At 52.9% G+C, this 14,809-nt stretch overlaps 1 protein-coding gene across 2 annotated transcripts; it reads right to left on the bottom strand.

Annotated features, from left to right (window-relative positions):
• Nucleotides 1-479: 479 nt before the first annotated feature.
• Abcf1 (ATP binding cassette subfamily F member 1) lies at nucleotides 480-13,043 on the bottom strand. Of its 2 annotated transcripts, none has more exons than XM_075979232.1 (25): nucleotides 12,899-13,043; nucleotides 8,519-8,565; nucleotides 7,658-7,738; nucleotides 7,430-7,559; nucleotides 7,067-7,104; nucleotides 6,880-6,987; nucleotides 6,392-6,469; nucleotides 6,217-6,312; nucleotides 5,210-5,308; nucleotides 4,913-5,035; nucleotides 4,547-4,647; nucleotides 4,389-4,474; nucleotides 3,954-4,093; nucleotides 3,722-3,870; nucleotides 3,425-3,508; nucleotides 3,196-3,320; nucleotides 2,934-3,046; nucleotides 2,677-2,848; nucleotides 2,474-2,548; nucleotides 2,320-2,390; nucleotides 1,751-1,783; nucleotides 1,500-1,668; nucleotides 1,300-1,364; nucleotides 1,134-1,206; nucleotides 480-1,048 (listed from the first exon to the last, which is right to left on the bottom strand). In XM_075979232.1, exons 1-25 carry the CDS (start codon nucleotides 12,969-12,971, stop codon nucleotides 882-884), a joined length of 2,496 nt encoding a protein of 831 aa, XP_075835347.1. In that variant the 5' UTR covers nucleotides 12,972-13,043; the 3' UTR covers nucleotides 480-881. The 2 variants fall into 2 exon arrangements, with proteins under 2 accessions (XP_075835347.1, XP_075835348.1); XM_075979233.1 differs by having other exon boundaries at nucleotides 7,430-7,556.
• Between the last annotated feature and the right edge of the window lie 1,766 nt (nucleotides 13,044-14,809).

The following is a 14,809-nucleotide window of genomic DNA, read 5'->3' as shown; positions in this document are numbered from 1 at the left end:
AGCTGTGTGCACCAGTTGTTCCACACCGCTGGATCTGCCTCTCAGGCGTAGACTGGCTTTGGTCCTCACTCCAGCTCCATGAGCTGTCACCAAATAACCCGTCTCTGGAGCTGTCCTTTTTGGACACATGGCAATTCTTAACCAAAATTAGGTACATGGCAGTCAGTTGTATCATGTCCTTAGTTTTCAAGTCTTCTCTAACCATTCACGGAAGCAGAGCCTTTCTCTTCCCTGGTCTTCCACAATTTTAAGGCATGATTCAGACAGCCAATGAGTCTTCCTGCACCCCTGGGTGCTGGAGCTACAGCTGTGTCCTGTGCCCACAGGGATTGCTGGCCTTAGATCAGTGTTCTGGAGCCCTAAGCACAGGGTGGAGCACCACCTCATTCAAAGGGTGGGCTTGGTCATTTTCCCTTCCCTGAGGGTACAGCAGGCACACTGGCTGGGGAGGAGAGGAAACTCCACACAGGGACAGGGCATCAACACCCCTCTCCTTTATTTCCTCCCCTCTAAAAGGAGCTTCCAGTTCAGCAGCTCTCCTTTCCTGCCTGAGTCCCCACCAGACAAGTGACCACAGCCGCCTGTGGTTCCGACTGTTTGTGTCAGTGAGTCAGGACCAGACCTCCTTTCAGAAGGAGGACCGGACAGTGTCAGTTCTGAGTGGCAAGAGGGGACTCTACCACAGCAAAGGTCACCTCAGCTATCTGAGGGGAACAGCCCTTCAGTGGGAAGGACACAATCCACACATCAAGTCAACACTCCACCTCCATGGCCCATGGGCTGCAGTTGGCAGCAGACACAGGCTTCTAGGTGGATAGAAAGGAGGTGGACAGAGATTCTGGCCACAGGAGCTTGTCTCAGCAGGCTTCCAGGAGGGGAGCTCAATCCCGTGGTCGATTGATCATGACTTCCCCCAGGGCCTCCAACACCTCTCGCTTGTAGTCATCGAAGTCGCCATCGATTTGACTGACACTCTGCTCCTCCACCACCCACAACTGGCAGTTGGTTTCTGTGATGAGTCGGGCATCGTGGCTAACAACAATCACAGCTTTGGAGAAAGAAAGGAGTCAGAACAAGAAAGGAGAGCCCAGCTCACACTTTTTGGGCTGCTCCTCCCATACGAGCAGACTTACCTCCTTTGTACTCATTGATGGCTTCCCCCAGGGCGTCGATAGACTCTATGTCCAAGTTGTTGGTCGGCTCATCCTGTGGAGAAGGAGCAGAGCGGTCCATGGCCGAGCACTGCGGCTGTGTGTGCAGCGCTCACCCTCAAGCCCCTTCCTATGACTGGCCACTTACCAGGATAAGGACATCAGGCTCCCGACAGGCCAGCTCTGCAAACACAACTCGGGCTTTCTGCCCACCTGCCACAGAAGAAAAGGTATTGAGACTCCATTATGTGCTCAGGACAAGGGGGTCCCCATTTGTGCGCCTCCTCCTGCCAGTCTCCAGGGAGAGTCGATGAGGTCACCTCCTCGGGCACCCGAGAGTGGTAGTACCGGAGAGTTTGCAGATCTGGATGGTGTGGGCGTGGCTCTCCAGGCCAAAGCGACCCAAGCACTTCCGGGCATCCTGGTAGGGCAGGTTGAAGCTCCTCTGCAGGTACTCGGTGGGCGTCTCCTCCATGTGCAGCTGCTCGGCATACTGCTGGTTAAAGAAGCCAATTTTCTGCCCAAGAGGAGAGGGAGGTGGTCAGTCGGAGTCCTGCTTCCTGCCAGACTTCCACACCTCAGTCCCAAGGCCAGCTTACCAGGCGATGGTTCTTTCTCATTTCCCCGTTGGTCTACAAGGAAAATGCAAGAACAGGGAGGCAGAAGGGTTGTGACACCGTAGCCAGTTTTTCCTTTTTCCTTCCCTTCCCTTCCCTCCCTCCCTCCCTTTTTGAGATGGCCTCATTCTGCAGCCCAGGCTAGCAATACCCGTCTCAGACTCCACAGAGCTACATTTATGAGTGCGAGCCACCATAAATGTTTTCTTAAGAGAAACAAATATCAGAGTTGGGCTGGGAATAAATGAACCCAAGAAAGTGAAAATGGGTGCAAGGGGGTGAGGAGGGCACTGAGGGAGACACCAGGTTCCCCTGCAGTGACTCAGAGCTAAGCTGGGTGGTGGCACACACCACAATCCCAGCCTCCTAAGGTGAGAAAGGACAGGCTAATTTAGCAAGACCATATTAACCGTGTGTCAGGGTCCCAGGTTCACTCCCCAGCATTAGGCCTACTCAGGAGTGAGGGTGCAGCCCTCAGCAGTGCGTACTTCTATCAGCCTACAAGGGCGAGTACTGGGCCCTCTCCTCTCCCTTCTAGCTTTGGGACTCACTGGTGTCAGCTTGCCAGTCAGCAGCAGCAGCAGCGTGCTCTTCCCCACACCGTTGGGGCCCACGATACAAACTGGAAGGAGACAGGTGGTCAGAGAAGCAGCCTCAGTCTTGAGACTCATGCTCCACACCCCACATCACCCAGGACCAACTCACTCCGCGAGTCCATGTCGATGCCAAAATCCAGGTTCTTAAAGAGGGGCTTCTGCCCCTCATAGCCAAATGTCACACCTGAGAAAAAGCAGCCATTTATAACTTCCCAGTCATTGCAGAGGCCTGGCCTTGGAGGAAAGGGCTAGAGCTTCGGTGCAAAGCTAAGGCTCGGGGCTCTGCTATCCATGGCAGCAGTGGTCACTCACCGTGCAGGCCGAGCACAGGTGGGCTGAGAGGTGGCGGGTCTGGGAAGGTGAAGCGCACAGTGTATTCCTTGGGGCGCTTCAGGAGCTCAGGGGGCTCCTGAGACTCCTCATCCTGGTTTTTCCGACGGCATTTCTGCTGTTTTCGAGTCAGGACTTCCTTTGTTTGCTTTTCCTGGACGAGGGAAGAAGGCAGCAATCCATGCGGGCTCAGTCCCACAGGCTCTCCCACCCTGCTCTCCACAAGTTTAGACACGCACTGCCTGCTTGGTAGACTTGCCCCCAGCCTTCAGCTCCTTCAGCTTCTTCTCCTGTTTCTCATATTGCTTTAACAGTTCTTTCTGCTTCTGCTGGTACATCTTCTTGAAGGTCACTGGGGGCAGAGGAACAGACAGGGACAGGTGAATTGGGGAGAGAAGCCATGTATGGAGGTTTGAAGACACAGCACATCGCCAGCCCAGGGCCTGTTACTCAGGTCCTGCTCGGGGGTCCACCTGCCCCCCCCCTCGAGAGCTTCCTTACTGTAATTGCCCCTGTAGTAATGGAGCCTCTGGGCATCGAGGTGGATGATATCAGTGCAGACGTCGTCCAGAAAGCCCTGGTCGTGCGAGACAATCAGCAACGTCTTCCTCCAGCCCTGAAGGTAGCTGCAGTGTAGAAAGGGGTGTGGGGTGTTATAATAAGGGGCGGGAACAGGGAAAGCAGCCAATGGGAGCCAACGACACAAAGGTGGAGAACAGAGGCCACGCACTTATTGAGCCAGATGACAGCGTTGAGGTCCAGGTGGTTGGTGGGCTCATCCAGCATCAGCAGTGTGGGTTCCATGAACAATGCCCTAAGGAGGAATGGAGGGCAAGGTCAGCAGACCCGGAGCCCCTGGCTGGCAGAACTTAACGAGAACTTTCTATTAGACAGGGACCACAAGGGAGAATGCCCCGAGCTCTCACACTCCATGGTGAGGGTAGTGTACCATGGCCTCGAACCTGATTGCTAAAGTGGCCTTGGAAGAAAGGAAAGGGAAAAGAAACAGAGTAGCAGTAGGGCCCACCTGGCCAGGGAGACACGCATGCGCCAACCCCCAGAGAACTTCTGTGTAGGACGATTCTGCATCTCAGGGTCAAAGCCCAAACCAGCCAGGATCCGCCTTGCCTTGGCCTCTGCAGCCGCTGCCCCAGTAGCCCTCAATTCCTCATAGACCTGGGAGGAGGGAGAAGAGGACCCATGTCCAAGGGTCCCAAGACCCCCAGGCTCACCCTGCCTCCCCACGGCAGCTCCTCTACCTTTTCCAGCCTCTCAGCGGCCGTGTCATCCCCCTGCTCCAGCTGCCCCTGAAGCTGCCGCTCTTCCTCTAGCAACTTGAGTCGCTTGGTGTCCGCACGAAGCACAGCCTGCACTGCTGGCGTTTCATCAGCCACCACCTCTAAGGAAGGGCAGGTTCAAATGTCAACGCCAGTCCTGGCCACCTGACTTAGGCAGAGCTCCTAGCTGCCCCCAGCCTCACCCTGCTCACCCCTCCCCCACCCGGCCTCACCCTGCTCACCCCCCACACCCCTAGCCCCCCCACTCACCCTGCTCACCCCCCACACCCATAGCCCCCCCCACCCTGCTCACCCCTCCCCCACCCGGCCTCACCCTGCTCACCCCCCACACCCCTAGCCCCCCCCTCACCCTGCTCACCCCTCCCCCACGCCCCTTGCCCCCACTCCCAGCCTCACCCTGCTCGCATAGCAGCACATCGATGTTAGGGGGGATGCTCAGGGCACGGTTGGCAATGTGTTTCAGGAGTGTGGTCTTGCCTTTGCTGGAGAACAAGAACCATGAGGACCCAGCCACCCAGAGCATCCTCCTTTCCCCTTCAGCCCCACCTTCTCACCCATTGGGCCCCACCAGCCCGTAGCGGCGGCCGGCGACGATGTACAGGTCAGCGTTGACAAACAGCTCCTTGCCATGGGCCGAGATGCTGAACTTTTCCAACTGTAGCCGACAGATTGGAGGAACCCAGGACAAACATGCACACAAACACATAGGAGAAATCTTCACTTTCCCCAGTGGGGCCAGCCTTTCTACCCCTTTCCTCCAAGCATGGGTGCTCTTGTTTTTGCCACCTTGCTCAAGCCAGCAGAACCTTCCCAGTGCATCCACTCCTTTACACGCCTTCTGGGGCTACCAAGAGCCAGAGAGAAAGCGAGGACAGGCCTTTCCTGAGGTGAGTAAGTGGGCAAAGGCCCACACATCTCACCTTGATGTCAGATGCATTTTCTAGCATTGCCTGGCGGGAGGACACCTCTGCCTGGGACACTGAGAAGTCATTTTCTGCAGCATTAGCTGCTTTTAAAGACTCCACCTGGCGTTCATAATCCATCTGGGGAAGGAAAGGACGCTCATGTCACCACACAGCAGCTCCACCCTGTCATGGCTGAGAGGGGCTGAGGGACACACCACCCCCTCCTTTCAGCTGCTCTGTGTCAAGCAGCCCCAAAGCTCTCCTCATACCTGGCCTTACAAACCCACAGACACCATGAAGAGCAAGGCTGACCTGTTTCTTCAGCTTTTTCTTTTCCTTTTTGCTAAGGTGGGCATAGGGGTCATTTGCCTTCGACTCCCCCTCCTCCTCTTCTCTCTCTTCCTCTTCGCCCTGTGAGAGCACGTGGCAATCAAGAAACAATCAGAGCAGCAGCAGCACACACCAAGGACTGACGTCCGAGAAAGCTGATTCTGGTGTGGTGGTGAGAGAGTGAGTGCTCCTCCTGGTCTGCAGAGGGAGCTCCAAGACAGCTAGGACTACACAGAGAGACCTTGTCTTGAAAACCAAATAAAAAACAAAAAACCCAAACCCAGAAACAGACAAACAAAAGCTCCCTTCGCACCTGCCATGCATCCAAGTGGGGCAGGGAGCTGTCCTCCCCACCCAGCCTGGTCTAGCTTATGGTCCGCTCTCACTCATCCCGAGTCCTTGTCCAACACTGCCACCAGAAACCACTGGTGTGAAATGTGTGGTAGGTAATGAAAGGAAAGGCCTGTAACTAAAGAACTAACTTCCAAGTGTAACCGAGGGTGGGACAAATGAATTTCTGTCACTAACATGCAGAGAAAGAACTGCAGTGTGCAGCCTGAGGGTGTGAGAGAGAGAGAGAGAGACGACAGCATCCAGACATGATAACTGAGACCAGCACACGACAAGGCATGTTCTAGATCACAGTGCCAGCGAATGGCACAGACAGAGGCAAGCTCATCAGAGGCAAACTCCAGGCCTTTTCCTCTTCCATCCAGTGCTGCAGCTCCAGCCTCTGGGCCAAACCTGACCAATGCCTGTCTTCATGTGGCCCATGGGGTAAAATGGCTGCCACTTTCCAAGAGTTGTAAAAAGATGAGACAGAGAGACAAACCTAAACACTACTTCAGTGCCCTTTCCTACAGTCCCGGCTGTGCTGGAACTCAGTTCTGCCTCTCTCCCGAGCACCGGGATTAAAGGTGGGCTCCACTGCCTCGCAGGACAGCAACAGACTTCACCCCTCCCACCCTGGGCCCCAGCAGAACACAGACCTGCTCTGCCTTCTTGGCTTTTTCTCTCTCCTTCCCTTTAGTTAGTTCTTCATCATCTTCTCCTTCACTGTCTGGAGCAGCACATTTATTCTGAGGCTAACAAGGGAAAGACAGGCCTGAGGAAACGCTCCACTGATGAGAGCTGTCACCTGCAGCCGTCACCTGCAGCTCTTACCTTGGCCTTCCCTTTGGACTTCTCCTCCTTTCCTCCCCGTCTGTTCTTGAGCCCAGGCTGCTGCTCCTCAGATACAGCCTGCGGGACACACACAGATGACTTTGTTACTCTGCCACTTACAAACACATTTCCAGAGAGCCCGCCAAGGTTCAAAAGGGCTGCGGGGGGTGGGGTAGGGGGTGGACAAACGACATGAGACCCAGAAAGTGCCACTCAAGCAGGAGTAAACCAGACAAGGGCTAGAAGGCTGGGGGAGCAGCAGCAGAATGGCAGCAAAGGCTTAAGCAAGGAAGGACGCGGCCAAACTGCTGCAATGCCACGGCAGAGTCCCAAGGGGAGCGGCAGGCGGAGGGTCTTTGCTTCAGATTTGGAGTTTTAACCTCTGAAGACTGCGGCAAGACAGACAACTCTAAGTAAAGATGAGTTTTGGCGGCACGACCAGGGCAAACTTAGGAGAGCTGGTTTACAAGCAGGAAACCACGCCTCACCTTGTTGATGCGATTCTTCTCTGGCTTGGCAGGCTTGGGAGCATGCTTTTCTTCCTCCTCCTCGTCATCACTGTCATCCTGAATCAGGGCTTCAAAAACATTCCCACCCTGTAGGAAAAGACCTCAGAAGTCAGTGGGGCTGCGGAGGCTGCCCTTAGGATTCTCTGCTCACCTGCTGACAGCTCACCTTGGCCTTCTTCCCTCCTCGGGGAACCGGCACAGGCACTGAAAGGACAAGGAGAGGAAATGGTCAAGAAGATTCCAGTGTCTGGCTCCTTCAGTTCACCAACACAAAGACCTTGCAAGGAATGAGGCCTTACTCCCCACCAACCATGAATTTCGGACGCCTCCCCGCCCCTCAGGTTCCTTTCCCTCTCTCTCTCTTTCTTCCTTCCTTTCTTTCTGAGACACAGTTTCTCTGTGGAACAGTCCTGGCTGTCCTGAACTTGCTTTGTAGACTAAGCTGGCCTTGAACTCAGAGATCCCTGCCTCTGAGTTTGGGGTTAAAGGTGTGCGCCACCACCTCCTGGTGTCCCCTCCAGAAACTTACCCTCGTCCTCCTCATCACTGGCTGGCACAGAGAGCTGCTTAAGACGCTCCATGAGCTCTTTCTCTTCACCATCGTCGTCCACGTCCTTCTTCCGTCGGCCTTTTCGGGTGTCTCGCTTTTTCTTCTGCTGCTGAAACAATGTGGAGTTAATTGAAGTCCTATCAGCCGAGGGCTCAGAGGGGCTGGTGGGTCCGAGATGTCCCGGGACTCCCAGCCCGTCATGGGTACCTGCTGCTGCTGCTCCTTGTCCTTCTGGGCTTTCTCTTCTTCCCCAGCTTGTTTGTCTTCTACTGCCAGTTCCTCAAAGAACTGTAAAGGGGACAAGACGCAGCAAGCCGCTCAGAGGCCGCCAGCTGTGTGCATGGAGGCCTCATCTTGCCTCTCTCTCCTTTACAAAGTACCAGTGGTCATCTTTTTTTTATCTGAATTCACCATGCCTAACTCTCACTCATGTTTGCTCCCCAAGAACATATGGTCCCCACTTTTGTACAAGCATGACACACGCGTGCCCACTGAAGCCATGAGCCCACTGAACTCCCCAACCTGAAGACCTGTAAGACAGCAGTATTTGTTCTTTTATGGTTTTTGTTTGTTTGGTTTTCTAGACAGGGAGTCTCTGTAGCTTTTGGAGCCTGTCCTGGAACTTGCTCTGCAGACCAGGGTGCCCTTCAATTCACAGATACCTGCCCCTTTCTGCTTCTGGGATTAAAGGCGTGTGCTACCACTGTCTGGCCACTGATTTTTTTTTTTCTTCCTAGACAGGGTTTCTGTGTAGCCCTGGCTGTCCTGGAACTCACCCTAGTGGACAGGTTGACCTTGACTCAGATATTTGACTGCTTCTGCCTCCTGAGTGCTGGGATTAAAGGCGTGCAACACCATCATCACTGCCCAGCTCTTTCTGAATTTTTAAAAATATGAATTCTTTGAGACTCTCCCAGGAGCCCATGTGCCTCCTGCTTCCCGACTGACAAAACTACCCAGCCACCCAGAGTCCCTTTTCTTAGCAAGCCCTTTCCCTCCTCAGACCTCACAGGTCCATTTATACACATGGGAACACCCACATCTCTTCCTGGACCCTCATTTTCTCACCGTCTTTTTGGTCTTCTTGTCCTTTTTGCCTTTTTTCACCACTTTGTCTGGAAGGTGAAACAGAAATCACAACATTAGGTCGTTAAAAACACCCAGCAGCCTGAGCTCCAGTGGAGCTCCAGCTGGCTCTACCCGAAAAACACAGTCTCACAAAACAGTCCGTCTGCTTTCGTTCTCTCTTCCACACACTACTTCCTTAGAACATTTTTTCAAGCTGGGCAGAGGCAGGTAGATCTGTGAGTTCAAGGCCAGCCTGCTCTACAGAGCTATCACTCAGAGAAACTCTATCTTGAAAAACAAAAGAGCAAGGGCCCTGAGAAAAAGTAGACTTTTTTGGGTGGAGAGGAGAGGCTAGCTAGCCTCACACTTAGTGCCACACACGCTCCTATGGAGGACACTTAAAGAAGAAGGCACAGGTGGGTCACAATGTCATGTCTAGACCAGCTGTGAGAAGAAACACTCACGTGGAAACACGCGGGTCAAATGGGACACAGTCAGGCTGCGGGGAAGGCTTTAGTTGGCCGAGGAGCAGTGCGTTATTGGTGTGACCTTTGGTACCTTCAAGCCTTGCGTTCACTTCAGCGGATGGCTTTCCCCTATCCCACTGTACTGTGTGTGATCCCCTACCCTACGGTACCGTGTGTGTGTGTGTGTGAAGGCTGTAGGCCACGACAATGACCATCTGCGGATGAACACCCAGGCTGTGCTGAACCTACAGTGTAAAGGACAACTGGTCACTTTCCCATGCAGTCTTCTAGCCTAGAGAGTGACTCGAAAGACTGTCTCTCACACTGTTACACATGCAACCCTCCACTCTCCGTGCACAGAGGAAGGGTTAATCACGACTTCCCTCCGTGGCCGGGACACTACCATGGTTTCTGAAGGCCACACTCACTCAGAGACGTCATCAGTCGCCTGCTAGCTGTCACTGCTTCCTTTTTAAAGGAGGACTTATTTCACATGCAGGGACGTTTATCTACACGTGTCAGAATGCCAGCAGAGGGCACTAGGTCCTTCGGGACTAAAGTCACACCTGCTGAGCCTTTCCAGCCCCACAGTATGCATCACTGCATCCGAATCCCATGTGTTCCACACTCCTTATTTATCAGAAAAGTCTTACTGAATATCTGTTTTGCCAAAAAACTAAACAAAACAGAACAAAAAGCCCTGGATATAATAAAAGACAGTCTCTCTACTTTATAGCCTCAGAGGCTAACAGAGGCCCTACCCATCTTTCCTGCTTCCTGCCCCAGCTAGGCTGTGGACTCTTATCCTCCCAGATACCTCGCTAAGTCCAGACATAGAAACCTACACTAGTCTCTGCTCTACGCATCCTACCCAGAATGCTTTTCAAGCCTGAGCCTGGTACTCACTGGGTGACTGGAGCCCACAGGTCAAAGGGAGTGCAGGGTTAATACTCGGGACCTTCACGTGCCAGCCAGCCCGTGGAGCCCAATCCCAAAGACCTAGGGCCTCACATACACTGGCTCGTCACAACTCAACCATATCTCAGTCCTTTATTTCCACCTTTAATTTTGAGGCGGAGTCTCACTAAGTTGCCCAGTCTGGCCTCCAGCTTTGGCCTCCCACATATTTGGAATTACAGACCTGAGCCACCAGGTCTGCCCCACGCCTCCCCACCCCCACGGTTTCTCTGTGTACCCCTGGCTGTCCTGGAGTTCACACTGTAGATCCTGCTGGCTTCAAAATCAGAGATTCATTTGCCTCTGCTTCCCGAGTACTAGAATTAAAAGTGTGAGCCACCATGCCTGACATCTTAGCTGGAGTGAGAAAAGCCCGTGCACAGGTCATCGCAGAGGTCTGCGGGACCAGAGCTCCGTCGCACCTCTCCTCTTCCTACCCCCTTATTATAGCTTTCCTTAAACTTTCCTGAGTTACAAAGCAGGAAAAAAAAACACTTGAATATTAACATTCCTGGCCTATATTTGAAATCCAGCTAACAGGCTAAGGAAAGAGAACTGAGTTTGAGCCCTGCCTGGGCAGCTCAGCAAAACCTTGTCTCAAACAACAGCTGAGACTGAGACCATCCTGAGCAGTTCAAGGCCACTCTCCACTCAAGTCTGTGATGACAACACTGCAAGGCCAGGCTGGAACAACGTGTGGTTAAGGCCATCCCTGGCCTGGGCTACATTAAAGCCTTTAAGCTGTGTTTATAAGGTGTATAAGAAGCAAAAGTGAATTTTATGTTTAGACTTGCATCCCATCCCTGAGACAGTTTATTACATACATGCAAATCTTAAACACTCAGAGGTCTAGAAATCTGATCTGGATAGCACGTCTTTTTCTTTTCTGTAGGGTTTCTCTGTGTAGCCCTGGCTGTCCTGGAACTTACTATACAGACCAGGCTGGTCTCGTTCAGAGATCCACCTGCCTCTGCCTCCCAAATGCTGGGATTAAAGGTGAACGCCCCCATGTCTGTTGGGTAGTATTTCATAGATACTCCCCCCCCCCCATTTGTTCCTCTAGTTGTTCTTAGAGCCAGCCTGTCAGACTCCTTCCTGGTGAGGCTCTTTAGGCAGGAACCCCAATTCTCCAGGACTGCTTCATCTACGTTCTTAATTCAACTTTTCTCTCACTAGACACGTCTCTTTGTCATGTCTGAGAAACCTCTAACCCAGCCTTCAAAATACACTGGGCTGGCCAGGTGGCTCAGAAAGCACAGGCATTTGCTGCACAAGTTCAGAGAGCCACGCTCGATCCCCAGAACCCACATCCAGGTGGAAGGAGAGGCTCACTGAGTTCCTGGGCGCCACAGGCACTGGACTGCTGGCTTGGTCGTCTACAGCACTGGCTGCTCTTTCAGAGACCAGGTTTGAAGCCAGCACCCAGACGGTGGCTCTCAACTGTCTCTAACTCCAGTTTCGGGGGGTCAGACCCCTCTTCTGACAAGGCACGGCACACGGTACGCTCACGTTCACGCAGGCGAACTGTTCAGACACAGCTAACAAGACACCAACACCCTTTTTGCCTGCTTTCCATCCTACAGCCCAATACCACTCTCTCACCTTCTTCCTCATTAAAAACTTTATTCTCAATGGGTGGCAGTGGCACACACCTCTAATGCCAGCATATGGGAAACAGAGGCAGGGGGATCTCTGTGAGTTCATGACCAGCATGCTCTACAGAGTAAATTCCAGGATAGCCAGGGATACACAGAGAAACCCTGTCTCAAGCAAACAATCCAACAAGCAAATTTAAAAAACAATTATATTTTCAGGTCTGAAGAGATGGCTCAACAGCTAAGAGCACTGGCTGCTCTTCCAGAGGACCTGAATCCAATTCCCACCTAACAACTCTCTTAACTCCAGTTCCAGAGAACCCTCTTCTTACTTCTGAAGGCACTGCATGCATGCAGTATAAAGGCAAAATACCCATACACGTAATTTTCACCAGCATTCAAGAGGCAGAGGCACATGGATCTCTGTGAGCTCCAACCAGTCTAGTCTACATAGTTGAGTTCTAGACAAGTCAGGCTACAAAGATCCTGGCTTAAAAAACAAAACACACACACACACACACAAAACCCTTTAATTAGAAATATTTTTTCCAAGTACTACTATCAACCAACATTCTGCTACCTACGCCTCTAAGGCATCTGGATTAAGAGCGGCGCTCTCAGTCCACCTCTGTCTAGTCAGCCTCCAGGTACACGGCACTCCAGTCTTCACTGAACTAATTCCTTGCCCCTTCTTACAGAAGTCACTGCCAGAACCTGGCAAAAGGTGTTCCCGAGTCTATCTTGACCAAGGCCATTCTCCGTTTTTCACTGCCACCGTAATAAACCGATCATAAGAGATTCACGACAGTTTTGGCTACATAAAACAGAATTAAGCCGAGGTGTGGCGGCCGCACGCCTTTAATCCCAGCACTTGGGAGGCGCAGGCAGGGGGATTCTAGAGAACAGCGCGGTCTACAGAGTGAGTTCCAGGACAGTTCGGGCTATGTAGAAAGACTGTTGTCTTTTTTTTTTTAAAATAAAGTTTGTTTTAACTAAAACAAACCAAATGTGAAATTACTGTAGTCTTTCGTGTCTATGATCTCCCCCAAAGTGACTTCAAGTCCCTTCTTGTTCCCTTCATTCCACACACACAGCACATCGCACAAGTACTAAAGTAATCCCTGACCACAGACCCTATCCGAACTCAAGGCTAACACTCGGGAAGTCCCGTCCGACCGAGTCCCGGCTCCTGTCCTCTCGTCCCTCCCTCGGTGCCATATGCTCCGGTCGCCTCCCGCCGGCCTCCCGGGGCTCTGGGACGGCCCCGTGCGCGCGGCCTCTGCCCCCGGCGCACATGCGCAGGACCTACGCCCCACGGCGGCCGCCGTCGCCCTGGCCGTTCCCGCCTCCTCCCCGCTCACCCGCGGGGCTCGTGCCCTCGCCGTCCCCGATCCATTCGGGCTCGGGCGGCTGCTGCTTGGGACCCTTCGGCATCGCGGTGGCAGTCGCGAGTCCTCTGCAGGCGTCCGGCGCCGTTTCCGCTTCCGGCGGCGTGGGGCCGCCAGTGGGCGGGCTCTCCATTAGTCACCGCTCCGCCCCCGGCGGCCCTGGCGCGCCCACGCCCTGGGCTGGGGGGTGTGGCCTGGGGTGGGCAGCGCCCTGTGACGGTCCCCACGCCTGAGCTGCTGATGGTGACGCGGTGACACCCGAGGAACGACATAATTTCTGGGTAGGGAGAAGAGTCTGAAACATCTCTGATCTCACTGTGTCACCCTAGCTGGTTTGGAACTCGCTGTGTAGACCAGGATGGCTTCCAACCCAGAGGTCCGTCTGCTTTTGGCTCTGGAGCGCTGAGTTGGTGGCCTGTGTCGCCACATCCTGCTCAGGAAGCACACCTTTTGGTTGTCGTTGAGACAAGGGCTCACTATGTAGTGCTTGGCTTTCCTAAACTCACAAAGTAGATCTGGCTGGCCTGGAGCTCCTAGAGCTCCGCCTGCCTCGGCCTCTGGGAGAGCTGGGATTACAACAGGTCGGCACTATTACGCGAGTGGCCTCTTTACTAAAACAGAACACCTCCTCAATCATTCCCCACTACTTCCTAATCTTCTTGTATTTAATTTTTATTTTAGACAGGGCTTCTCTGTGTAAGTCCTAGAGCTCCCTTTTAGATCAGACTGGCCTCAAATTCAGAGATCCGCCTGCCTCTGCCTCCCAAGAAGCATATGCCTTTTAAACCACAATCAGGACTTAGCTGGGCTTCTAACTCTAAGAATGGCAGGCATAGGAGCTCGAGGGAGGCATCTCTACCACAGGGCCAGCGCTCATCCTTCGGCATGCCTCAAGGCCAATAAGTGGCCAAAGAGGACCTTGAATTGCCCCATTTTCATGTCTCCACCTCCCTCCTGAGTATTGAGATCACACACCTATTATTTCTTTTTTTAAAAAAAAACTTTTTAAAATGTCTTATTCTTTTTTAATGTACATTGGGGTGTTTTGCTTGCATGTACGTCTGATCTCCTGGAAGTGGAGTAACAGACAGGGGTGAGTTGCCATGTAGGTGTTATATAAGACTTGAACCCAGATCCTCTGGAAGAGCAGTTGGTACTCTTAACTGCTGAGCCATCTCTCCAGCCCCAACTTATATGTTCTAAGAATTGCACCTAAGGTTTCATGCATACTATTCAAACACTCAACCAACTGGGCCAGACCCCCATGATGCTTCTGTCCCCATCAACTTTCTAATCTAATACCAACAGATCAGAAGAAGCCAATGCTGGCTTTGTCCTAGTGACATTGTTGGGTCACTTTCCCCCCATTTCTCCAGAGACATTTTTATTAGTGGAGTGGTCCTCCTCCCTCCCTGGCTCGCCTCTGCTGCTGGGGTAGAGATGTATTTCCAAGTTCAATCTTTGACAGTCTAAAAAAAATGCTTTTATTTGTTTGGCTTGCATGTGGGCACTGAGTGCATGCCTGGTGTTCTCAGGCCAGAAGAGGGTGCCAAATCCCGTGGAACTGGGAGCGGTGAGCTGTAGTGGTTCTCAGCGCCGAGCTCAGGTTCTCAAGAGCAAATGGCAGAGCCGTGCCTCCAGCCCCAAATGCTTTCGATTTGATTGCTCCACACACTGAAGTTCCTCCAACTCCACTATTCAGGCCTGTGCTACCATTTTACTAACTCAAATATCCATTTCTGGGGCTGGAGACATTGCTCAGTGTTTAAGAGCACTTGTTGCTCTTGTAGAGGACCCTGGTTCAATTCCCAGCACCCACATGGCGGCTCACAACTGTCTGTAACCCCAGTCCCAGGGGATCTGATGCCTTCTTCTGATTTCCAG

Source organism: Microtus pennsylvanicus, chromosome 7 (assembly GCF_037038515.1).
Source record: "Microtus pennsylvanicus isolate mMicPen1 chromosome 7, mMicPen1.hap1, whole genome shotgun sequence".
NCBI lineage: Eukaryota > Metazoa > Chordata > Mammalia > Rodentia > Cricetidae > Microtus > Microtus pennsylvanicus.
Note: the sequence above shows the minus strand (reverse complement) of the source record. Positions and strands in the feature narration are given on the sequence as shown.

What these genes read in the sequence shown, in the direction of transcription:
- Abcf1 (XM_075979232.1), bottom strand. Translation starts at nt 12,971, where the DNA reads ATGCCGAAGGGTCCCAAGCAGCAGCCGCCCGAGCCCGAATGGATCGGG. An exon ending in AAAATGCATCTGACATCAAG is followed by an intron (nt 4,648 to 4,912) that starts GTGAGATGTGTG and finishes TGTCGGCTACAG; the next exon opens with TTGGAAAAGTTCAGCATCTC. An exon ending in ACCTGTGCTCGGCCTGCACG is followed by an intron (nt 2,549 to 2,676) that starts GTGAGTGACCAC and finishes GCTTTTTCTCAG; the next exon opens with GTGTGACATTTGGCTATGAG.